The sequence below is a fragment of the Entelurus aequoreus genome, linkage group LG04, assembly GCF_033978785.1.
Source record: "Entelurus aequoreus isolate RoL-2023_Sb linkage group LG04, RoL_Eaeq_v1.1, whole genome shotgun sequence".
Classification (NCBI taxonomy): Eukaryota; Metazoa; Chordata; class Actinopteri; order Syngnathiformes; family Syngnathidae; genus Entelurus; species Entelurus aequoreus.
In genome coordinates, this window is record NC_084734.1 from 6403908 (window position 1) to 6431507 (window position 27600).

The window sequence follows — 27600 nt, forward strand, 5'->3', positions numbered from 1 at the left end:
TAGAGCAACCTGCCAGAAACCTGAGGGTTGCAGGTTCGCTCCCCGCCTCTTACCATCCCAAAAAAAATTGCTGCCGGTGAATTGAATGATGGTAGGTGGTCGGAGGGGCCGTCGGTGCAAATTGCAGCCACGCTTCCGTCAGTCTACCCCAGGGCAGCTGTGGCTATGAAAGTAGCTTACCACCACCAGGTGTGAATGAATGATGGGTTCTACTTTGGGTACTTAGAAAAGCACTATATAAATCCCAGGTATTATTGTTATTATTATTAAGGGTGAAGTGTCCTGCCCAAGGACACGACTGCAGCGATTTGGATGTCAAGAGGCGGGGAGCGAACCTGCAACCCTCAGGTTTCTGGCAGGCTGCTCTACCCACTACGCCAGGGGTCACCAACCTTTTTGAAAGCAAGAGCTACTTCTTGGGTACTGAGTAATGCGAAGGGCTACCAGTTTGATACACACTTAAATAAATTGCCGGAAATAGCCAATTTGCTCAATTTACCTTTAACTCTATGTTATTATTAATAATGAATGATATTTACACTTAATTGAACGGTTTAAAAGAGGAGAAAACATGAAAAAAAATGACAATTAAATTTTGAAACATAGTTTATTTTCAATTTCGACTCTTTAAAATTCAAAATTCAACCGAAAAAAAGAAGACAAAAACTAGCTAATTTGAATCTTTTTGAAAAAATTAAAAAAATAATTTATGGAACATCATTAGTAATTTTTCCTGATTAAGATTAATTTTATAATTTTGATGACATGTTTTAAATAGGTTAAAATGCAATCTACACTTTTTTAGAATATATAACAAATTGGACCACGCTATATTTCTAACAAAGACAAATCATTATTTCTTCTAGATTTTCCAAAACAAAAATTTTAAAAGAAATTCAAAAGTCTTTGAAATAAGATTTAAATTTGATTCTACAGATTTTCTAGATTTGCCAGAATAATTTTTTAGAATTTTAATCATGATAAGTTTGAAGAAATATTTCACAAATATTCTTTGTCGAAAAAACAGAAGCTAAAATGAAGAATTAAATTAAAATTGATTTATTATTCTTTACAATAAAAAAAATAAATGTACTTGAACATTGATTTAAATTGTCAGGAAAGAAGAGGAAGGAATTTAAAAGGTAAAAAGGTAAATGTGTATAAAAATCCTAAAATCATTTTTAAGGTTGTATTTTTTCTCTAAAATTGTCTTTCTGAAAGTTATAAGAAGCAAAGTAAAAAATGTAATGAATTTATTTAAACAAGTGAAGACCAAGTCTTTAAAATATTTTCTTGGATTTTCAAATTCTATTTGAGTTTTGTCTCTCTTAGAATTAAAAATGTCGGGCAAAGCGAGACCAGCTTGCTAGTAAATAAATACAATTTAAAAAATAGAGGCAGCTCACTGGTAAGTGCTGCTATTTGAGCTATTTTTAGAACAGGCCGGCGGGCTACTCATCTGGTCCTTACGGGCTACCTGGTGCCCGCGGGCACCGCGTTGGTGACCCCTGCACTACGCCATACCGCCCCCGATCTGCCAAATACATCATCTTTGGCAGCTTAAGTCACAGATGACCATGCTAATTTACGCTCTTTGGTCAGACACTTAGTTCAATTTGATGTTTAATTTCTTTATTTATTTATTTAATTTTGTAATGGTACTTTAATTATTATTAATATTGTATTGTTTTTATTTAAATAGTTTTGTCATCCTCTTTTAGTCAATTATTAGTAATATATTTTCAGTTATGAGTGTTGTAGTTTTTTTTAAATTTATTTATTTAATTTGTAATGGTACTTTAATTATTAATACTTTATTGTTTTTATTTAAATAGTTTTGTCATCCTATTTTAGTCAATTATAAGTAATATATTTTCATTTATAATGAGTGTTGTAATTATACAATGCACTTTAATTATATTTTTCACATTTTAACTTGATGTTTTGTTGATACGGTACATTCATGTTTGTTGACAACGCTTAGCATGGCCGTGCAAGCCAATTCTTGAGTGACAGTCCCTGTTGCACTTAGTGCAAACATGTGTAGAGACTTTGTAATACTTTTGTGGTCTTCCTATAATTTTTAAGGTTCTGGGTTTTCCTTGTAGAAACACGTACTTAGTTTATTTAATTGTACTTTGTGCAGCAGAACATCAATAATGACATTCATTTTATACATGAGTAAAATAATATACCGACAAAAATGCAGAACGTCCGGTTATCAGTTTTTCAAAGTAAATCAGAAGTCGCACTGAGTGTGCTCTGTTAAACAATGAGGTTGGGTTTTCGTGTTTTTTAACTCAAGAAAAGTTGAAAAACATGACTATTTCAATGAATAATATGCATCATGTTACATGTCTAAACGCTACAATGTGACTTTTGTTGTGAATGCCAAAGTGTTGACTTCCGGTTGCCGATCAAATCATTTCCGCGTTGTTTAACTTCGTGGAACGTCACTCTTTTTTACGCAAGGCACGAGTGATTGGGTCGATACGGCACATGTTGGTATCGTTAATAAGTTTGTCAAGATCACAAAATCGAGGTTATGGAGATTCATTTGCGTCTTGTTTACAAAAGCTTTTTGTGGACAATTAATTCATGTAACTGAAATTGTTACGTTTGAATTTTGTGAACTGAACTTTTCTTTAATTATGCTGACCATTTTCTTGAATAAAAGCCGTGATGAAAAAAATCGTGTGTTGAAAAATGTTTATTAAAATAAAAATTAATTGCAGAAATATTCGTTGCTTCAACACGCAAGACCTACTTCCGGTAAATAAAGACTGACGCACTCATTGAGTCCTATTTACCGGAAGTGAGTCTTTGTTTTTATTTTATTATTATTTAATATTTATTATTATTTTGATCCAAAAGTAAATAACAATACAAAAAATTGTGTTCAGATATATTTAAAATTGTCGAACACCGTGTCTTTTTTTAAATTTTTATTTAAATACAAACATATTTATACATTTCAACATTTACTAACAGTTGAACATAATAATCAAAGTAAACACAAAAACAGTACAAAACACTACAAAAACAGTACACATCAGCGCCAGGGGGTTGTAAATTCAAAGTAAAGTGAGTCTTTATTTGTGCATTACATTTTTATGCATTGAATTTTCATGTAATATCTTTTTTTTACACATAATTGTAAAACACCGTATTTTAACAATCTGAATTTTTATAAATACACGCATTTTGATTACATTTTTTTATTCAATTAAATTCCCAGCATCATGTTATGTAAAAAAAATCAGTTTACAAAATTTGTCAAAGTAGAAACACGATTATTTGTAAACAATATCAATTATAATTAATATAAGGCAGAACAATGTAACAGTATCAACGAAATCATTCAAGTGTTCCCTTTGATTACATTTTAAACACACGAAAAAATATTTTACTCATTCAAATGTTTGGCTTTTGCCCCCAAATCCTCATGTGTCCAATAATTTATTATCTTTCAACCACACGAAAACAAAGAGCACCGAAAACGGTCGATCTCGTCGTCATACCAATACTACGCGGAAGTCGACAATGTCGATATTTGCGTTGCTCCGCCCACCTGGCGAAGAAGCGGGTGGACAGTGCGCAGCTACTAGCTAGCATTAGCGACGTCGCTGCACTTTAATGAGCGTCACAAGAAGCTGCTCGTCACCTCCAGCCAGCATAGGAACACACTTTAGACTTTTTCATCGCCGACAGACATTTGACAAGTGAGGCTTGAACATGAGGAGGCGAATAGAGTTGGCTTTGGGGCTGCTTTGCTGGCTCCTTTCTCACTTCAGTCCGTGCTCGGCGTTCTATCTTCCGGGTTTAGCCCCAGTTAGTTTCTGTGAAGCAGGCAAAGGTGCAGAAGACTGTCAGGTATGTTCACACTCACCTGTACGGCAGGTATGTTCACACTCACCCGTATCTTACACTGTGTTGCCTTTTACTTGCCACATTACACGTCTTTACGTCTTCTTCACCTTGCTGGCTGACGTTAGCCATTGCTTCAAAGGCCCCGTCTATGGCCTGGAAACAGCATGAGCTTTGTGCTCCTTATGTTTCTTGCTGCAATGACGTGGAGCCTACTAAATACTTTTACCTCATGGCACAATGAAATACTTTTACCTTATGGCACGATTAAATAAAACATTTACATGCTAGTGTAAAGCCAAAACATAACACATGCGATATAAACTCCAGTGTTGGTTTAATAGAGGAAGAAATAGTACTCACAGTTTCATTAATACAACTTGACAATATTGTTATTCAACCACTTGAGCTTGCACTTTGGATAAAGTAAGCATGTGTTTTTGTTTGACAGACGGAGATGTAAACATGTGTTTTTGTTTGACAGACGGAGATGTAAACATGTGTTTTTGTTTGACAGACGGAGATACAGCTGTTTGTCAACCGCCTGGATTCTGTGGAGTCAGTCTTGCCTTATGAGTATGACATGTAAGTCACATCTTCACTGTCTAATAATGCCCGGGTGGCAAAACTCAAGGCCCACCACATCATTTTATGTTACCTGCCACATCATTTTATGTGGTTTGCCACATCGTTTTAAGGTGGCCCGCCACGTCGTTTTAAGTTGGCCCGCCACGTCGTTTTAAGTTGGCCCGCCACGTCGTTTTAAGTTGGCCCGCCACGTCGTTTTAAGTTGGCCCGCCACGTCATTTTATGTCGCATCATTTGTGTGCCCTGCCGCATCATTTGTGTGCCCTGCCATATTCTAATGTGGCCTGCCACATCATTTAAGTGCCCTGCCATATTCTAACATGGCCTGCCACATTCTAATGTGCCCTGCCACATCATTTATGTGCCCTGCCATATTCTAATATGGCCCGCCACATTCTAATGTGGTTTGCCACATCATTTATGTGGCCTGCCACATCATTTATGTGCCCTGTAACATCATTTATGTGCCCTGCCACATCATTTATGTGCCCTACTATATCATTTATGTGCCCTGCCACCTCATTTATGTACCCTGCCATATTCTAATATGGCCAGCCACATTCTAATGTGTTTTGCCACGTTCTAATGTGTTTTGCCACGTTCTAATGTGGCCCGCCACATTCTAATGTGGCCCGTCACATTCTAACGTGGCCTCCCACATCATTTATGTGCCCTGCCATATTCTAATATGGCCTGCCACGTTCTAATGTGGCCCGCCACATCATTTAAGTGCCCTTCCATATTCTAACATGGCCTGCCACGTTCTAATGTGGCCTGCCACATCATTTATGTGCCCTGCCAGTCTAATATGGCCCGCCACATTCTAATGTGGCCTGCCACATCATTTATGTGCCCTGCCATCTTCTAATATGGCCCGCCACATTCTAATGTGGTTTGCCACATCATTTATGTGGCCTGCCACATCATTTATGTGCCCTGCTATATCATTTATGTGCCCTGCCACCTCATTTATGTACCCTGCCATATTCTAATATGGCCAGCCACATTCTAATGTGTTTTGCCACGTTCTAATGTGTTTTGCCACATTCTAATGTGGCCCGTCACATTCTAACGTGGCCTCCCACATCATTTATGTGCCCTGCCATATTCTAATATGGCCTGCCACATTCTAATGTGGCCCGCCACATCATTTAAGTGCCCTGCCATATTCTAACATGGTTTGCCACGTTCTAATGTGGCCTGCCACATCATTTATGTGCCCTGCCATCTTCTAATATGGCCCGCCACATTCTAATGTGGTTTGCCACATCATTTATGTGGCCTGCCACCTTCTAATGTGCCCTGCCACATCATTTGTGCCCTGCCAAATCATTTATGTGCCCTGCCATATTCTAATATGGCCTGCCACATTCTAATGTGGCATGCCACATTCTAATGTGGCCTGCCACATTCTAATGTGGCCCGCCACATCATTTAAGTGCCCTGCCATATTCTAACATGGCCTGCCACATTCTAATGTGGTTTGCCACGTTCTACTGTGGCCTGCCACATCATTTATGTGCCCTGCCATCTTCTAATATGGCCCGCCACATTCTAATGTGGTTTGCCACATCATTTATGTGGCCTGCCACCTTCTAATGTGCCCTGCCACATCATTTATGTGCCCTGCTATATCATGTATGTGCCCTGCCATCTTCTAATATGGCCAGCCACATTGTAATGTGTTTTGCCACGTTCTAAAGTGGCCCGCCACAACCTAATGTGGCCTGCCACAACATTTATGTGCCCTGTCATATTTTCTAATGTGGCCTGCCACATTCTAATGTGGCCCGCCACATCATTTATGTGCCCTGCCATCTTCTAACATGGCCTGCCACATTCTAATGTGGTTTGCCACGTTCTAATGTAGCCTGCCACATCATTTATGTGCCCTGCCACATTCTAATGTGGCCTGCCACATCATTTATGTGCCCTGCCACCTTCTAACATGGCCTGCCACATTCTAATGTGGTTTGCCACGTTCTAATGTGGCCTGCCACATCATTTATGTGCCCTGCCATATTCTAATATGGCCCGCCACATTGTAATGTGGTTTGCCACATCATTTATGTGGCCTGCCACATTCTAATGTGCCCTGCCACATCATTTATGTGCCCTGCTATATCATTTATGTGCCCTGCCACATCATGTATGTGCCCTGCCATCTTCTAATATGGCCAGCCACATTCTAATGTGTTTTGCCACGTTCTAATGTGGCCTGCCACATTCTAATGTGGCCCGCCACATCATTTATGTGCCCTGCCATCTTCTAACATGGCCTGCCACATTCTAATGTGGTTTGCCACGTTCTAATGTAGCCTGCCACATCATTTATGTGCCCTGCCACATGCTAATGTGGCCTGCCACATCATTTATGTGCCCTGCCACCTTCTAACATGGCCTGCCACATTCTAATGTGGTTTGCCACGTTCTAATGTAGCCTGCCACATCATTTATGTGCCCTGCCACCTTCTAACATGGCCTGCCACATTCTAATGTGGTTTGCCACGTTCTAATGTAGCCTGCCACATCATTTATGTGCCCTGCCACCTTCTAACATGGCCTGCCACATTCTAATGTGGTTTGCCACGTTCTAATGTGGCCTGCCACATAATTTATGTGCCCTGCCATCTTCTAATATGGCCCGCCACATTCTAATGTGGTTTGCCACATCATTTATGTGGCCTGCCACCTTCTAATGTGCCCTGCCACATCATTTATGTGCCCTGCTATATCATTTATGTGCCCTGCCACATCATGTATGTGCCCTGCCATATTCTAATATGGCCAGCCACATTCTAATGTGTTTTGCCACGTTCTAATGTGGCCCGCCACAACCTAATGTGGCCTGCCACAACATTTATGTGCCCTGTCATATTCTAATGTGGCCTGCCACATTCTAATGTGGCCCGCCACATCATTTATGTGCCCTGCCATATTCTAACATGGCCTGCCACATTCTAATGTGGTTTGCCACGTTCTAATGTGGCCTGCCACATCATTTATGTGCCCTGCCACCTTCTAATGTGGCCTGCCACATCATTTATGTGCCCTGCCACCTTCTCACGTGGCCCGCCACATTCTAATGTGGTTTGCCACGTTCTAATGTGGCCTGCCACATCATTTGTGTGCCCTGTTACCTTCTAATGTGGCCCGCCACATCATTTTATGTGGTTTGCCATACCATTATAAGGTGCCCTACCACATCAGTTTATGTGCCCTGCCACGTTCTAAAGTGGCCCGCCACATCATATTATTTCGCCATAATATTTTAATGTGCACCGCCACATCATTTAAGGTGTTGGCCACATCATTAATTTATGTGGTTTGCCATATTTTAATGTGTTCTGCAAAAACCTTTTACTGTGCCCTCCCACTTCATTCTAATGTGCCACATCATTTTGTGTTGTTTGCCATATAATTTTGTGTGCCCTGCCACATTAAATGTGGCCTTTTACACAATTTTGTGTTTTGCCACATCATTTTAATGTGCCCTGCCGCATGCATGTTATATGCCCGCCACACGTTAATGTTGCCCGCCACACAATTTTGTTTCTCCACATCATTTTATGTTGCCTGCCACGTTGTTTAAAGTGAACCGCCACATCATTTTGTGTGGTTTGCCATGTCATTTTATGTGCCCTGCCGCATTTTAATGTGGCCTCCCACACAATTTTGTGTTTCGCCACATCATTTTAATGTGCCTTGCCACATTCATTTTATGTTGCCTGCCACATTGTTTCAAGTGAACCGCCACATCATTTTGTGTTGTTTGCTATATCATTTTACTGTGCCCCGCCACGGCGTTCTAATGTGGCACGCCGCGTCATTTTATTGTTGCGCTAATTCATTTATGCGGCCTGCAAAAAGCGCACTCTGGCTGCATGTATTTGTTCTTTTAATTTTGACAGAAAAAATGTTGCACATGCAACTGCTTTTGTTTTACACTTAATATTATCTGATGTTCCATTTTTGTGGTTATCCAAAATGAACACTTAAATGTCTGCTTGTCATCTTGACTTATGATTTCAAAACCAGTTATCCATTCATCTGTAAAAAATAAAAGAATCAAAAACAGTTGCCTACTACGCGTTTGTATTCATGTACATTCACTGTTGTACTTGCAATGTGGCCCGCAATAATGATGACTTTGACACCCCTGGTCTAATGTATTTTTTGGAAAATCCTACAGCTGAATATTATCCTAATTCATTTTTGATTGCTTTAAGGTTTGACTTTTGCAAGGATGCAAAGGAAATGAGGCCTTCCGAGAACCTTGGGCAGGTTTTGTTTGGAGAACGCATCGAGTCCTCGCCGTACAAGGTGGAGCCCGACCCCGCCTAATGTTCTATTTATTAAAACAATTTACTCATTACTCTTTTATGCATCCCATTGTTGTCTGTAGTTCAACTTCAATCAAGATGTCAAGTGCAAGGCGGTGTGCACAAAGACGTACACGAAAGACAAACAGGATGACACGAACAAGCTGGATTTCTTTAAAATGGGAATGGAGCTCAACTATCAGCACCACTGGTGAGTTCTTTCAAAGGGTAATAATAATAGATTTTATTTGTAAAAAGCACTTTACATTGAGTAAACAACCTCAAAGTGCTACAGTGTATTAAAGGCCTACTGAAATGATTTTTTTTTATTTAAACGGGAATAGCAGATCCGTTCTATGTGTCATACTTGATCATTTCGCGATATTGCCATATTTTTGCTGAAAGGATTTAGTAGAGAAAATCGACGATAAAGTTCGCAACTTTTGCTCGCTGATAAAAAAAAGCCTTGCCTGTAGCGGAAGTAGCGTGACATCACAGGAGCTAGTATTCCTCACAATTCCCCGTTTACAATGGAGCGAGAGAGATTCGGACCGAGAAAGTGATGATTACCCCATTAATTTGAGCGAGGATGAAAGATTCGTAGATGAGGAACGTTACAGTGAATGACTTGAGAGGCAGCGATGGACGTATCTTTTTTCGCTCTGACCGTAACTTAGGTACAAGCTGGCTCATTGGATTCCACACTCTCCTTTTTCTATTGTAGATCACAGATTAGTATTTTAAACCACCTGGGATACTATATCCTCTTGAAAATGAGAGTCGAGAACGCGAAATGGACATTCAGTGCCTTTTATCTCCACGACAATACATCGGCGAAATGCTTTAGCTACGAGCTAACGTGATAGCATCTTGCTTTAACTGCATATAGAAACAAAAGAAATAAACCCCTGACTGGAAGTATAGATAGAAAATCAACAATACTATTAAACCGTAGACATGTAAATACACGGTTAATGCTTTCCAGGCTGGCGAAGGTTAACAATGCTGTGCTAACGACGCCATTGAAGCTAACTTAGCAACCGGACTGCACAGAGCTATGCTAAAAACATTAGCTCTCCACCTACGCCAGCCAGCCCTCATTTGGTCATCAACGCCTGTGCTCACCTGCGTTCCAGCGATCGGCAGAAGGACGAAGGACTTCACCCGATGCGTTTGGCGGCCCGGAGACGTAGTAAGTCAAGGTGAAGTCGGCGGCTAGCGCGGCTAGCGCTCCAACAAAGTCCTCCTGGTTGTGTTGCTGTAGTCCGCTGCTAATACACTGATCCCACCTACAACTGTCTTCTTTGCAGCCTTCATTGTTCATTAAAAAAATTGCAAAAGATGTCCAGAATACTGTGGAATTATGAAATGAAAACAGAGCTTTTTGTATAGGATTCTACGGGGTACCATAACTTCCGTTACTCGGACTTCGTCACGCGCATACGTCATCATACTGCGATGTTTCAGCCGGATATTTCCCGGGAATTTTAAAATGTCACTTTATAAGTTAACCCGGCCGTATTGGCATGTGTTGCAATGTTAAGATTTCATCATTGATATATAAACTATCAGACTGCGTGGTCGGTAGTAGTGGCTTTCAGTAGGCCTTTAAAAAAAAAAGATAATAAAAAATAAATAAAAATAAAGACTGGAACAGCCAAATAGCTAAAACTAGTATGCATATATCTAAAAAAAAGGCTTTTTTGAAAAGAAGGGTTTTTAAGCCTTTTTTAAAAGCATCCACAGTCTGTGGTGCCCTCAGGTGGTCAGGGAGGGTATTCACTCTTACGATGAGCACAATAAGGAACCTGGGGACTTGCGCTTGAGAGCCACTCGCTGCTGTTTCAGGATTGTTGACAACATGCCGGTCACGTGGTGTTACGACGTGGAAGATAATCAGAAATACTGCAACCCTGGCTTCCCTATTGGCTGCCTGGTTACCGCTGACGGCAAACCTAAGGACGCTTGTGTCATCAATGTGAGTTGTGATTTATGAGTGCTCACACCGTTTACACTAAAAAAAAGTGTATTGACTCGCTGAATGTGTGCATCTCAGGCCGAGTTCAACAAGAAGAACACATTTTACGTGTTCAACCACGTAGACATCAAGATCACCTACCACAGCGGAGAGGCCGACGGATGGAGCGGGGCTCGGCTGGTTGCTGCCACTCTGGAACCCAAGAGGTAAACACAGTAGAACCTACCGGCAGACTTAAGTATGTTGGCTTCATAGTAGGGCTGGGCGATATGGCCTTTTATTAATATCTCGATATTTTTAGGCCATGTCACGATACACCATATATATCTGGATATTTTGCCTTAGCCTTGTCTACATTGAAACATTCTTCTTCATACTGCATTAATATATGCTCATTTTAAACTTTCATGCAGAGAGGGAAACCACAATTAAGTCAATTTAGCAGACATTTTAAAACTAGCTATTAGTGCACTTTTGTGCATGATGTCACTAAGATGACATATCAAAACAACACTAAATTAAAGTGCACTTTTTGTACAGGATGCAACTACAATAGTTTAAAACAAATAAAGTGCACTTTTGTGCATGATGTCACACAAGATATTTCAAAAACTGTCAAAATAAAAATGAGCTGCATAATAGGAAATCAAATAGTGTATGTCCTTTGCTATGTGGTAGGTTCCTGCGAACGTTATCTCCTTCTGTTGTGGACTATTTGTTTCATACGGTGTTGATGTGGAAATGGTTGCTTGGGCATTTTGTGGGTGTGGCACCGAACGGAGATGTTGACATGCGGAGTTTCAAGCACTCTTCATTCTCTAGCGGGTGACTTTTCAAATGATGCTACAAATTAGCAGTAGGTGCTACTTTTTGTAACAACGCTTTTGCCGCATACTTGACATATTACGGTTGTCTGTTCAACATCTTCCCGCTTGAAGCCAAACCACCGCCAGACGATGGACCCCCTGCTGTTTTTCTTAGGAATTAATTCTTCCTTCATTTGTTACCAGATTGGCACCTTCTTTCTCTCGTATTACCACTCGCTCCGCTAGCATCACAGCTAATGTTACCCATGCTGCTACCTCTCTGCTCGGCGAGGGCGTATGACGCGACAGTATGTGAGGTATGTAAGAAGGTGCGCTTGTTTAAGTCTCTGTGAGAAGGAGAGACAAGAAAGAGTGGGTAGTGTAGCCTGTAGTGTAATGCCCGCAGCTAAAAGCAACTGCATGAAAACGTATACTCGAATATGACCATATAGTCATTTTCTATATCGCACAGAGACAAACCCGCGATATATCCAGTATATTCCATAAATCGCCCAGCCCTACTTCATAGTCAAAATATCGGGGTTTGGATGTCCAGCGGGGCATCTCTGCGTGGAGTTTGCATGTCTTTCTGCGGCTGCATCCCAAAACCATGCATCTTAGGTCAATTGAACACTCGCTTGTCAAATCAAATCAAACTTTGTTTATAAAGCGCTTTTCATACATAACAGAAATGCAATTTATAATAACATAATAAAATCCCCCGACGAGCAGGTAAACCTGCGAAACAGGCTTGTAGTTTCCTAATGAAGCCGTAGCTTGACGCTCCTCTTCTTTCTCCTGCTCCGCTTGCTGCGGCAACAACAAACTAAACTCCAGACGTTCCTCTTCCTTTTGTATCGTTTACTTGTCAACTTAATCATTCAAAAATTATTCTAAGCATCCAATATACACATTTTCGTATTATTTAAATAAAGTAAATAGTCCCCTTTTGGCTGAATAAACATAAAGCACCTTCCATAAAATGTAAATTAACTTAAACAGCATTTAGGCTCCTACAAGGCTTGTAGGGATGATATAGCCTCTGTTTTTTTCCTGACATATATTCCGCTCTATTGAGCACTGTATAACGGATAAACCACAGAAGAGCATTTCTGTTCTTGCCAGTAAGTAACAAGGGGAAACGTCTAGAGCAGCGGTCCCCAACCACCGGTTCGGGGACCGGTACCGGTCCGTGACACATTTGCTACCGGGCCGGAGAGAAACATTAAATAATTTAGAAAGGACTGCATTTTCTCCGCCTGTCCCACTAGACCAGGGGTGTCAAACTTGTTTTCATTGAGGGCCACACCGCAGTCATTGCTGCCAGTAAAAGGGCCGTTTGTAACAGTAAATAATTAACGAATTTGCCTATGAATTAAAATATTTGTAGCATTTTTTACGTAAAGAGTAAAAAAAATATGCAGATTTTACCACTGTTTTTTACAGAAAAAAACTGGCAGGTTAGTTGCCAGTAAAATATTGTACTGTAAAATATATGGTGTTTTTAAAAAAATTATTATTATTTTTACAACATATCACTGTAAAAAGAAATACAGTACCGCTGTTTAATTTAATTTTGGCAACTCAGATGCCAGTTTTTTACCATAATAAAATGTGGTACCATAAAATCATCAATGGTGGATTTTACAGTAAACAAAAAGCACTGACAGCTAAATCGACAGAATTTTACTGTAAAAAAACAAACATCAATTTCCAACTTACAGTAGGAATATGCTGTAAAAAAACCTCCCTAAATTTTACAGTAAATTCTATTGGTCATTTTTATAGTGTACAATTTGATGGATAACTGGCTTCGAAATCATAAGTTAAGCAGATATTTAAGTATTTATTTGGATTTTGACCAACAAAGTGAGATAATATAATATTTGTTGCAATATTGGACATTATTTTTTCCCCTGTCAAACTAGAAAAAAACCCCAACACCTTTTAGTAAGAAAGTAGAGAAAGAAAATATAAGGTGTTTTATTGAAACATATTATATTATTTCCAGGCTTTTGTGGGCCATATAAAATGACATGGAGGGCCAGATCTGGCCCGCGGGCCTTGAGTTTGACACCTGTGCACTAGACACACCAATGAGCTTGTTTATAGATGTGCAATAAAACTCCTCATGGGAAGTTGCCATTTGTTATAACTTTGTGACATGATACAATGCACATTAATGAACATATCAGACAGAAAAGTGACAGATTGTAGCCGAAGGCTGATTTCCATCTGCATCTCATTGCGAAGAAACACTAATTCAGCGTTATGGTGAGTTGCATTTTTCATGCACTTGTTCTTGCTGTATTTATCTGGCACGAGTAGAAAGCCGGTCCCTGAAAATCATGCCTACATTAAACCAGTCTGGTGAAAAAAAGGTTGGGGACCACTGGTCTAGAGCAGGGGTCACCAACCTTTTTGAAACCAAGAGCTACTTCTTGGGTACTGATTAATGCGAAGGGCTACCAGTTTGATACACACTTAAATAAATTGCCAGAAATAGCCAATTTGCTCAATTTACCTTTAACTCTATGTTATTATTAATAATTAATGATATTTACACTTAATTGAACGGTTTAAAATAGGAGAAAACACGAAAAAAATGAAAATTAAATTTTGAAACATAGTTTATCTTCAATTTTGACTCTTTAAAATTCAAAATTCAACCGAAAAAAAGAAGTGACAAACTTAAAAAAAGAATTTATGGAACATCATTAGTAATTTTTCCTGATTAAGATTAATTTTAGAATTTTGATGAAATGTTTTAAATAGGTTAAAATCCAATCTACACTTTGTTAGAATATATAAAAAACAATATATAACAAACAAAGCTATATTTCTAACAAAGACAAATCATTATTTCTTCTAGATTTTCCAGAACAAAAATTTTAAAAGAAAATCAAAAGACTTTGAAATAAGATTTAAATTTGATTCTACAGATTTTCTAGATTTGCCAGAATAATTTTTTTGAATTTTAATCATAAGTTTGAAGAAATATTTCACAAATATTCTTCGTCGAAAAAACAGAAGCTAAAATGAAGAATTAAATTAAAATGTATTTATTATTCTTTACAATAAAAAAAAAAGTTTTACTTGAACATTGATTTAAATTGTCAGGAAAGAAGACGAAGGAATTTAAAAGGTAAAAAGGTATATGTGTTTAAAAATCCTAAAATCATTTTTAAGGTTGTATTTTTTCTCTAAAATTGTCTTTCTGAAAGCTATAAGGAGCAAAGGAAAAAAATTTATGAATTTATTTAAACAAGTGAAAACCAAGTCTTTAAAATATTTTCTTGGATTTTCAAATTCTATTTGAGTTTTGTCTCTCTTAGAATTAAAAATGTCGGGCAAAGCGAGACCAGCTTGCTAGTAAATAAATAAAATTAAAAAAATAGAGGCAGCTCACTGGTAAGTGCTGCTATTTAAGCTATTTTTAGAACAGGCCAGCGGGCTACTCATCTGGTCCTTACGGGCTACCTGGTGCCCGCGGGCACCGCGTTGGTGACCCCTGGTCTAGAGGATGGATGACTGTATGTACTTTGGAAGGTTAGCGCCTGACTTTGCAGTGTCATTACTTGTTAGTATGTTACTTTTCCAGGTCTATGGCTATCATCACATTCATCTCTCTTCATAGTCACTGCATAAAAAAGTAGTTGTGGAGTTAATTTGATGTTCTTTACAAAGCGCTTGTACCTTTTTTACTTTCAACAGTGTCAAACACGCGGATGAGAAAAAGCCAGATTGTGAAAGCGTCAACCCTATGGAGGTACCTGGCCACTTTGACAGTGACGTGTCCATCGTTTACACCTACTCTGTCTCTTTTGAGGTAAGGCCTTTGTACTCTGCGGGTCTTTTCAAAAAGGAGTGGGAAAAAATCAAAATGACTATATTTTTCAATGCTTTTTCTAACTATAAAATATAGATTGTTAATGTCTTCGAAATGTTTTCTAAATGTAATTCTCAAAAATAGAAAAATACATTTATTATTACTTTTTTAAGTCATGTTTTGGGCCGTTTGAGAAACCGTACTTTTTGGGGAATGTTGTTCAGCATTTACAAACTTTTTGTACATTAAGGATAGCAACATTGTTATTAGTTTTAGGTACCGAATCCGAAAAAAAAGGTTGGCACTGGCCGAATGCTGCCGGTGCTACCGGGCACCGATTCATGTAAAATCCAACTGTGCCATGTTCCAGTACCTGGGTTGTGCGTAACGTCACACCCGGTTGCTGATTCAGCACTTTGGCACTTGGCGATCACTCAAGCAGCACTGACAGCTTTCTCAGCCAAACTTCCTCTAGGTAGTGTTGCAATTTCCAATGCCGAACCAAAAACTTGATGCAAAAATTGCCCCAACGTAAGTTAAGTAAGGCTCCACTTTTCCAAATATGCGCTAGCTTTTTGCTAATATACATTGGCTTTGCTATTGCATGCTACTGAATAGCATTAGCGATTTTACATGGGGATTTCAACACCTCCAAATTTTTTAGTGAAAACTACAACTAAGATGCAAGTTACAATCAAACAGCTTGTGAGTAAAAAGGACAATACACACAGTATACACACTTTTTAGGGTGCAACAAAAGACTAGATTCAGCAGAGACTGAACTGACTAGCCAACACACCACAAACTATACACTACTGCTTTCTAACGTCTTGGACTTTCAACTGGAATTACAACTTATTGGCATGTAGCTGAGATGGGCTCCAGCACCCCCTGCGACCCCAAAAGGGACAAGCGGTAGAAAATGGATGGGTGGATGTAGGGGTGTAACGGTACGTGTATTTGTATTGAACCGTTTCAGTACGGGGGGTTCGGTTCGGTTCGGAGGTGTACCGAACGAGTTTCCACACGAACATATTAAGCTAAGCTAAAGTCTTAACAAGCTGCTCCGCTTCCTTCTGCCTCTGTCTCTGTCAGTACTCTACACAGCACCCAGCATTGTCCCACCCACACAACCATCTGATTGGTTACATACAGAGCGGTAACAGCCAATCAGCAGTGCGTATTCAGAGCGGTAACAGCCAATCCGCAGTGCGTATTCAGAGCGCATGTAGTCAGTGCTTAGCGTTTAGCAGGTAATCATCAGGCCGCGGACTCTCCCCAAATGATAATAAACACCTCCCAGTCAACTACTAGTAACATCACTATGAGCCCGTTGACCTCCTAGAAATATAAACTGCAGCTCAGCTCGCTCGCAGTCCTGGCTTGGGGTGAAGGCTAATGCGCTTTTAGCGTAACGTTAGCTCATTTTGCGGTGTGTGTGCGCGTGTGTGTGTTACGGACAGCAAAGCCCTGTCTGTTATTTCACTTTACCTTTTTCTGTGTTGATTGAGCTGTGTTGAAGCAGCAAAAAAGGACATTATGTTAAATGAAGAGTTTCTGTCTCTGATAGTTGATATAATAATGTAAGTGCATCATTAAGCCTACATGAACTCCATGGTGTTCAGGGATGAATAGTCTCTCCTATTGCTATTGTACTATTTTTTCAGCTATAGTTACATGAATCATTAGTAATGGAGCAGCTTAGTTTTGAATGGCAGGGTCCCTGCTATCACATGTTGATAAATATATAACATTTACATAATAAAAATCAACTACAGGCTTCCCAAATGCTGTAATAAATTACGCATAATGAGTTGACTTGAAACTGTTTAATGTTGCACTTTTTATATGTACAAGAAAAGTTTTGTCATTTTATTTAATCTGAGCAACAACTTGAGGCAGTTTAATGTTGATTAACGTGGGTAGAATTATTATAGTGTTCCCAATGTTAAAAGGATAAAGCCATTGTTTACAAATTTGGTAAATAAATAACCAAAAAATGTATATGTTGTTGTTTTCTTACTGTACCGAAAATGAACCAAACCGTGACCTCTAAACCGAGGTACGTACCGAACCAAAAATGTTGTGTACCTTTACACCCCTAGATGGATGGCATACTTGTAAATGAGACTCAGAAATGTGATAATGAAACAAGATATAATAACTGGACAGCAGTTGTTATAATCAGAATTTTCTTAGTGTTTCAGTAAAAAGATGAGATTTTATTATCAAAAACAAAATTGATTAACACACAAAAGTAGGGAAAATTTGTACTGTCGAATACTCTTATCAATTCTGTACCGTACCGGTTCACATGTAAACGGTACCCATTCCTAATTGTTCTTCTGAGAGCTAACGCTAAGGAACTACTTTTAGTACCACAGCGCATCACTGACGGAGGAAGTACTGCTGCTGTGGACACACTGACATGCTATGCTGCTCGTTTGCTCCTAGATTTTATTTCTATTTTTTTACCTGAGTGAGGGTTATGATGTTCATCTAAAGGGGGAACACAAATCTTGCGCTAAAAGATATATTTAAAAAAATGCAATTCATCTTTAAGAAGTAGAGGGTTTTTACATTTAAGCGGCAATAAACTTGAATAACTTTCTGTACAATTGCAATAAATGGCAATGGATCATTTGAATCATATTCTTTTTGGCTCAGTTTGTCCAATGAATTATTACTGTCCTCTAGTTTACATACATACAGTTTGTATTTTTGGCTGCATGTTGCATTTATCAATGAACTTTGTAAAAAATTGCAATAAATCAAAAATATCACATCACTTTATTGTATAATGAAGTCCTTGACTTATTTTACAATAATGATAAATGTTCATCTAATTTTTTTACAGGAAAACAATAAAATCAAGTGGGCTTCCCGCTGGGACTACATCCTGGTCTCCATGCCCCATACAAACATCCAGTGGTTTAGGTGGGCGTGCCATCTAATCAACACATTCCCACAAGAGTGTTTATAGTTTGTAACATTAATCTTTGTCTCTTAGCATCATGAACTCTTTGGTCATCGTGCTCTTCTTGTCCGGCATGGTTGCCATGATCATGCTGAGAACGCTGCACAAGGACATTGCCAGATACAACCAGGTGGACCAGGTAAAAACATTGCCCGTAGTTAAACATTTCTTGCTTTGTCACTAGGAATGGGTACTGAATTTAGTATTTTTATATATTCTGTCGGTACTAGCGAATACTGACTTACGTCAATCAAAAGCTACCATATTTTCAAACCTTGTAGCACCCGACGTCACATCAGGTTGCAGACTCTGCACCGGCTCAAGTAGTTAGCAGGGAAAAAAGATGTATTCATAGCGGACTGCCTGTTGGTAATGCTATAATTTTCCATGCCAACAAAGCAAACATACCGTATTTTTCGGAGTATAAGTCGCTCCGGAGTATAAGTCGCTCCGGCCGAAAATGCATAATAAAGAAGGAAAAAAACATATCTAAGTCGCACTGGTGTATAAGTCGCATTTTTTGGGGAAATGTATTTGATAAAAGCCAACACCAAGAATAGACATTTGAAAGGCAATTTAAAATGTCTAAAGAATAGTGAACAACAGGATGAATAAGTGTACGTTATATGAGGCATAAATAAGCAACTGAGAAGGTGCCTGGTATGTTAACGTTAGGGATGATACTCGAAACCGGTTTTCCCGGTTGTTTGATAAGAAAATAACCGAGTCCTCTGACTCGAATCCCTTTTTGAGAACCGGTACCCGTTATCGAGACCACTATAGTAAAGGAAAAGAGTTGATTCTTTATTCGAATCCCTGGAATCCCGTCCCGACCAGAAATGCTCCGTGGGACATCACAAGAATTGACGTCACGTAGCTCAGTCATTAGGCGCAGATAGCGAAAGCAGGAAAACAATGGACGGGAAAAAGCGCTCCAAGGTGTAATAAAGTTCAAAACCAAAGCTATAATCCATCGAATAACTTTACTGAGAGATTTTAGCAGGGTAAAACACATGACGAACACTTTTACGACCAACCGGAAACATAGCAACCAGGCTAGCAACGCACCTCCTTTACGGCAGCTGTCGCAACGTTCTTAAAACAACCGCAGCACATACATATACATACAACATATCTCCCTTTTTTAACTTTTGTTTTTATTTCCTTGTAAACAAAACAAAATCACACTGTAGATGTGTTGTTTGTCTAATTATAAATAATGCAGACGAGGCGTGTTGGCTGAGTTCTTGACATTTACTTTCACAGCGTGGCAACATGCAACACTTTTCGGGGCTACCGCGCATGTTCGTAACTCCCGTTGCATGCTGGGTAGTGTAGTTGTTATATTCTCTAGCTCATAACATTTTTCCCCCTATAAAGAAATAATGTTAACTCAATAAAGTGTATTTCTTTTTTTAGCTTTAACTTTTCATTTGTTAGCATTGTAACCACATTTGCAAAGAACTTTTCTCTTCATAGAATTTTCTTTCAATAAAGAAATAAAGTGCAAAAATGTCAAAGCATCATAACAAACAGTTATGTCAAATAGCAGCAGAAGTGCACTTTTTGGAGAGCTGTATTATTTTCAGTTTAGTGCCCAAGGGACTGATTTTATTTAAGACTATATTATTATTTATACACCTATAGTGATCACAGAGACAGCTTGTTTTTGTGTTACTGTATATATTTGTTTCTCTGAAAAATCCCACTTAATATACTTTGGGTAACAACAGTCAATATTTATTTATTTTATTTTTTTAGGTGGGTAACAGTCAATATTTATTTATTTATTAGATTTTATTTTTTTATTATATAACAAAAGTGAGCTTTTGTTAAACCAAATATTGTGTGTTTTTTTCCATATACAACAACCTATCTGGACTCGATAAGAGAATCGATAAGGAATCGGTTCGATAAGAGGATTCGATAATAGGCTCGAACTCGATAATTCCTTATCAAACATCATCCCTAGTTAACGTAACATATTATGGTAAGAGTCATTCAAATAAGTATAACATATAGAACATGCTATACGTTTACCAAACAATTTGTCACTCCTAATCGCTAAATCCCATGAAATCTTATACGTCTAGTCTCTTATGTGAATGAGCTAAATAATATTATTTTATATTTTACGCCAATGTGTTAATAAATTCACACATAAGTCGCTCCTGAGTATAAGTCGCACCCCCCCGGCCAAACTATGAAAAAAACTGCGACTTATAGTCCGAAAAATACAGTACCTGATTGAAAAGCGCCCATTCACATTGGATGTGCCATACAGGCTACTTACTAGCATTGGCGATTTTACATGGCAATTCCGACACCGCCAAATTTAGCAATCAAAACTACAACTTGCATGCACGCTACAGTCAAATAGCTGGTGTCTAAAAGTGCAATACTATTGCTTCCTGACTATGGCAACACATAGAGGACAAACTGAACTCAATATATTTTGTTTGCTAAGAGTCTGTCAATTTAATTGTGTTCACTTTCTGTGTGGAAGGAAAGGAAGGTGTTTGGGCAGAAATCAAACATTACTAAGCAATTAAGAGTTTAAAAAAATAATGGTGCGGTGTTACGGAAGAGTCAAAAATAAGGATTAAAAAGAATGCAAATGTAATGGACATATTTTAAAAATAATAAATATAAGTGATTAATTTGATTCAATCGATCAATCAAACTTTATTTACATAGCCCTTAATCAAAGGTGCCTTGATGGGCTGCACAAACCACAATGACATCACTGAACTAGGGCTGGACCAATGAAACCATATTAATATATATCGCGATAGACACATCATTGATATCAATATAAAACACTTTTGATAAAACACTCAATACAATACAGTGAAATAGCTGGTGTGTAAAAATACAATAGTATGGCTTCCTGACTATGGCAACACAAACTAAAATGAATGCATACCTGCAAAAGAGACTCAGAAGGGTAAGAAAACGAGATGTAACTACTGAACAGAACGGTTGTCATTATCAGCTCGTTGTAAAATGTTAAATAACAAAATTAGATTTTATTAGGGTTGTCCCCGGTACCAAAATGTATTTCAATACTTTTCAAAAAAAAAAAAAAAAAAAGCGACCACAAAAAATCTCATCATTTACTTCATTGTAATAGAACATCTTACAATACATTAGAACTGTTTCTTATTGCACTCAAAGAACAATTTTAGAAGATTATAATAAATGAAAAGGCATTAAACACTTTGGACTTCCCTTATTGCACCCAAAGAACAATGAACCATTTTATGTAGTGTCTCCCATGAATTAGGATTAGGTTAGAATAGAATAGAAAACTTTATTGACATTGTATTAAATGCCTCGTGTGCTTTAAGACACATACAACAATTGGTAAATACTAAAATCATTACTATGGCTGAAACTACACAGATAAGACATCTAGCCGATAAAACCCAAATTGTTCAAGATACCGCTAAGTGGGCGGTTTTGATTGCGCTAATAAATTGTCATCAAGCCAACCAGCTGTGTGCGTGTCTACATATTTATATGTGCACAACAGGGAAGCTAGTTAACTACCGGTACTGTAACTGTCACTCTTTAAACTCCCTGCGCACGTCTCAATGCTTGTTATTTTAGTGCTGAAGTTTGAAGCTAAGATGGTAATACTCTGTTGCCATCTTTGGCGAGGCATGTTTTAAAGCTTCCGTGTTTAAAGCTTTAACCTTTTACTTGGTTTTGGAGCCAAAATACCTCCATTGAGCTTCACGTATTCTCTCTATTAACCAGTAGAACTGCAGTTTTTTGCCATTCTTCCTCTACACACTGTTTCTGCTTTTGTGCGTGAATTGACAAACTAAACATGCGCCGATCGGCAGGATTCAGGTGGGGGAAAAAATGCCAGTACAATACTGTACAACTGTAGATTTTATTGTTAAACAAAATAACATTTATTACCACATGAACACTGTTGCGTCTGACCTGTCTTCCTCTCAGGGAATACAAGTCACTGGTCAATCCCAAATCAGATGACATATATGTTGAGTAAGAAGGACCATCAAGACAGAATATGAATATTATCAAGTTTTACTAAAGCTTTAGGAGACCAGGGGCCGTACTTATCAAGCTTCTTAGAATTACTCCTAAGAAGTCTGCTAAGAGTTGACTTAAGAGTAAATAAATTCTTCGCTGAAAGCTGCACTTAAAAGTTAGTTATCAAGCGTCTTACTCACACTTTCAGCGAAGTGTAGGACTGAATCTTAAGTGTCACACTCAGAGCTGAATTACGACATTACTATGTGCCGTAAACGGAATTTTAGGTGACGTCATTTCTGTGTCCATAGAAATTACCAATCACGGAAGGGAATCCGTTGTCTAAGAATAAAGAAATATATTGGAAATATTTAAGTGGACAATGGGAGTGTATATTTTGACAATAAACTACAAAATAATACAAAACAAACTAGTCCCCGCCGGCACTCACGCTACCGCTCCCTCTCTTCTCTCGCCCACACACTCACTGACGTCACTCACCTCACGGCCACACACATACGCTACTGTCATAACATTTTCTTTCCAATTCATTAATTAGGCAACTAATTTGAAACTGGTGTGGGTGGCTCTATATATACTAGCCCACTGCAGACACATGCAGAAATCAACAAGGAATCGAAAAGTATTAAATCTGTGACAAAAATAATATCCGCTCTGTCTAAACGATACCGTTTGATCAGCTGCTCGTCATCAAAAAAACCAAAACATTGTTCCGTTCCCTGAACGTTCGCGCACGTCTCTCTCGCCTCAGTGTCACCCCTGCTGGCAACTCATAACCACTTAAGACACCTCTGAAGGTCTCTTAAATATCATGGAGAGTAGGAGTGATTCTTAGACTTAAGAACGTTGATAAAAAGCTTTTATTCTTAAGTTTGAGAGTAGGACTAAATTTCGCAAATTCTCAGGACTTAAGTGTAAAATGGCACTCTAAGAAGCTTGATAAGTACGGCCCCAGTCCTACAGTCCGTTAATAGCGGCATCTAGAAGCGGTCTGAAAGCCAAACGGTAAGAGACAACTTATTGAATACGAAAACAGCCCCCACCCTGCCCAGATAGGAATGCAGCCTCAATGTTCTAATACTGATAAGGTAAAAAGAGAGTATGCTATACTCCCACATTCCAACCCCTTCAAGGTAAAGCACAGAGTTTACTTACGGACATAAGATACAAGCAAAAAGAGTACACATGGGAAAATATTAGCTGCTTTAAACATGACTATGAATAAAGAAAGAACTGTAAAAAATATATGCATTCTCCACAATAAACACATGGAAGTACAGAAAAGTGGTACCATTACCGTTTTGCCAGGTGAACATGTACCCATCCCTAGTTGACACCGTAGCACATGAGTGTATTGGCGGTTGTGTATTTGATTGGGGAAAAAAGTATCTGCTAGTTTGTTTGCGTCAGAAAGTACTGAACGTGTTGTCACATTTCACAGGCAGACTTGATAAAGGTTCCACCGACCACGCTGAAATCCTCTCCCATTTATGTAAGCGTACCAAAAACACCCACATCTGTTGTGGTACTTCAATCTGGTGTGTGCGTGTGTGTGAGGGTGTGAGATGACTGCAACAACACACATGGGAGAGGAATGTAAAAATGTGTCAAGACCTGAACCACACACTATATGTTTGAAGGATACATTGGAGTCGTAGCACAGCAAATGTGTCAGATTTAGTTGACTGTAACCCACTGTGTAGTTAGTCCTTGGTTTTACCGCTCATGTGATGCACTCTGTTGATTGGCCTTCTCATTCTTCTCCTTTCCCCCCCACAGGAAGACGCCCAGGAGGAGTCCGGCTGGAAGCAGGTGCATGGGGATGTGTTCCGGCCACCCAGGAAGGGCATGCTGCTCTCCATATTCCTCGGCCAGGGAACGCAGATCTTCATCATGACCTTCATCACCCTCTGTAAGAAGGGCTGGCAATCAATAGCAGCGACAGTACTTAGGCTTGCAAAGGGGTGGAAATTTACCACGGGAAGTTAAGCTCGGAAAGTTTGGAAATATTGACCATTTTTTGATTATTCAAAGTTGGACACCGTCCATGGGAATGAATGGAAATATATGGGTATGAATGGGGAATGACAATAATAATATATTATTGGGCACTTGTCTATATGCTGCTGCATCTTTGTGGCATTTTTGACGTAGCTCTTTGCACAGTATTTGCAAATGTACACCGCCTTTCTGCCTACATACATATACGACGGACACTGCCCTCCAAAATAGTCTCTCTATTTTTGATGAAATAACATTAGAGGAATTATTACAGCGTGTAAGTGGGATAAAACAAACAACATGTTTACTTGACCCACTTCCTGGGAAACTTATCAAGGAACTGTTTGTATTATTAGGTCCATCAGTGTTAAATATTATAAACTTATCACTTTCCTCCGGCACTGTTCCCCTAGCATTCAAAAAAGCGGTTATTCATCCTCTGCTCAAAAGACCTAACCTCGATCCTGACCTCATGGTAAACTACCGACCGGTCTCCCACCTTCCGTTTATTTCCAAAATTCTCGAAAAAACTGTCGCACAGCAGCTAAATGAACACTTAGTGACTAACAATCTCTGTGAACCTTTTCAATCCGGTTTCAGGGCAAATCACTCTGCGGAGACAGCCCTCGCAAAAATGACTAATGATCTATTGCTAACGATGGATTCTGATGCGTCATCTATGTTGCTGCTTCTTGATCTTAGCGCCGCTTTCCATACCGTCGATCATAATATTTTATTAGAGCGTATCAAAACACGTATTGGTATGTCAGACTTAGCCTTGTCTTGGTTTAACTCTTATCTTACTGACAGGATGCAGTGCGTCTCCCATAACAATGTGACCTCGGACTATGTCAAGGTAACGTGCGGAGTTCCCCAGGGTTCGGTTCTTGGCCCTGCACTCTTTAGTATTTACATGCTGCCGCTGGGTGACATCATACGCAAGTACGGTGTTAGCTTTCACTGTTATGCTGATGACACTCAACTCTACATGCCCCTAAAGCTGACCAACACGCCGGACTGTAGTCAGCTGGAGGCGTGTCTTAATGAAATTAAACAATGGATGTCCGCTAACTTTTTGCAACTCAACGCTAAGAAAACGGAAATGCTGATTATCGGTCCTGCTAGACACCAACATCTATTTAATAATACCACCTTAACATTTGACAACCAAACAATTAAACAAGGAGACTCGGTAAAGAATCTGAGTATTATCTTCGACCCAACTCTCTCGTTTGAGTCACACATTAAGAGTGTTGCTAAAACGGCCTTCTTTCATCTCCGTAATATCGCTAAAATTCGTTCCATCTTGTCCACTAGCGACGCTGAGATCATTATTCATGCGTTCGTTACGTCTCGTCTCGATTACTGTAACGTATTATTTTCGGGCCTCCCTATGTCTAGCATTAAAAGATTACAGTTGGTACAAAATGCGGCTGCAAGGCTTTTGACAAAAACAAGAAAGTTTGATCATATTACGCCTATACTGGCTCACTTGCACTGGCTTCCTGTGCACTTAAGATGCGACTTTAAGGTTTTACTACTTACGTATAAAATATTACACGGTTTAGCTCCAGCCTATCTCGCCGATTGTATTGTACCATATGTCCCGACAAGAAATCTGCGTTCAAAGAACTCCGGCTTATTAGTGATTCCCAGAGCCAAAAAAAAGTCTGCGGGCTATAGAGCGTTTTCTATTCGGGCTCCAGTACTCTGGAATGCCCTCCCGGTAACAGTTAGAGATGCTACCTCAGTAGAAGCATTTAAGTCCCATCTTAAAACTCATTTGTATAATCTAGCCTTTAAATAGACCCCCCCTTTTTTAGACCAGTTGATCTGCCGTTTCTTTTCTTCTCTCCTCTTCTCCCCTGTCCCTTGCGAGGGGGAGTTGCATAGGTCCGGTGGCCATGGATGAAGTGCTGGCTGTCCAGAGCCGGGACCCCGGGTGGACCACTAGCCTGTGCATCGGTTGGGGACATCTCTGCGCTGCTGACCCGTCTCCGCTCGGGATGGTTTCCTGTTGGCCCCGCTGTGGACTGGACTCCCGCTGATGTGTTGGATCCACTGTGGACTGGACTTTCACAATGTTATGTCAGACCCACTCGACATCCGTTGCTTTCGGTCTCCCCTAGAGGGGGGGGGTTACCCACATATGCGGTCCTCTCCAAGGTTTCTCATAGTCATTCACCGACGTCCCACTGGGGTGAGTTTTTCCTTGCCCGTATGTGGGCTCTGTACCGAGGATGTCGTTGTGGCTTGTACAGCCCTTTGAGACACTTGTGATTTAGGGCTATATAAATAAACATTGATTGATTGATTGATACATAGGTTGGGGTGAAATGTCTCCACACATCAGATGGTGTACGTGGCATTATTCTGTTTGTATTTATTTATTCTTGTAAAACACTAATGCAATGCCACACACACAGATATAAATAGCCAGCTAAACAATTGGAGTAGTCTTTAAAAATATTTTACCGATGGACAAATGAATAGAAATAGGCTAGATCAGGGGTCACCAACGCGGTGCCCGCGGGCACCAGGTAGCCCGTAAGGACCAGATGAGTAGCCCGCCGGCCTGTTCTAAAAATAGCTGAAATAGCAGCACTAACCAGTGAGCTGCCTCTATTTTTTAAATTGTATTTATTTACTAGCAAGCTGGTCTCGCTTTGCCCGACATTTTTAATTCTAAGAGAGACAAAACTCAAATAGAATTTGAAAATCCAAGAAAATATTTTAAAGACTTGGTCTTCACTTGTTTAAATAAATTCATTAATTTTTTTACTTTGCTCCTCATAACTTTCAGAAAGACAATTTTAGAGAAAAAATACAACCTTAAAAATGATTTTAGGATTTTTAAACACATATACCTTTTTACATTTTAAATTCCTTCGTCTTCTAAAACATTTTTTTTTATTGTAAAGAATAATAAATACATTTTAATTTAATTCTTCATTTTAGCTTCTGTTTTTTCAACGAAAAATGTTTGTGAAATATTTCTTCAAACTTATTACGATTAAAATTCAAAAAAATTATTCTGGCAAATCTAGAAAATCTGTAGAATCAAATTTAAATCTTATTTCAAAGTCTTTTGATTTTCTTTTAAAAAATTTTGTTCTGGAAAATCTAGAAGAAATAATGATTTGTCTTTGTTAGAAATATAGCTTTGTTTGTTATATATTGTTTGTTATATATTCTAACAAAGTGTA

At 39.0% G+C, this 27600-nt stretch overlaps 1 protein-coding gene across 2 annotated transcripts in view; it reads left to right on the top strand.

The window, feature by feature from the left end:
* The first annotated feature begins 3579 nt into the window (after positions 1-3579).
* tm9sf5 (transmembrane 9 superfamily protein member 5) overlaps positions 3580-27600 on the top strand; it is a 48578-nt gene continuing 24557 nt past the window's right edge. Inside the window, exons 1-11 of one of the 2 annotated variants that reach the window (XM_062044120.1) lie at positions 3580-3873; positions 4385-4452; positions 8685-8778; positions 8861-8988; positions 10626-10755; positions 10834-10961; positions 15276-15390; positions 18248-18327; positions 18401-18506; positions 23835-23885; positions 24173-24305. In XM_062044120.1, the coding sequence (XP_061900104.1) occupies positions 3736-3873; positions 4385-4452; positions 8685-8778; positions 8861-8988; positions 10626-10755; positions 10834-10961; positions 15276-15390; positions 18248-18327; positions 18401-18506; positions 23835-23885; positions 24173-24305 (1171 nt within the window). In that variant the 5' untranslated portion in view covers positions 3580-3735. The remainder of the gene's footprint in view (positions 3874-4384; positions 4453-8684; positions 8779-8860; positions 8989-10625; positions 10756-10833; positions 10962-15275; positions 15391-18247; positions 18328-18400; positions 18507-23834; positions 23886-24172; positions 24306-27600) is intronic. The other variant, XM_062044121.1, reaches the window with a different exon arrangement.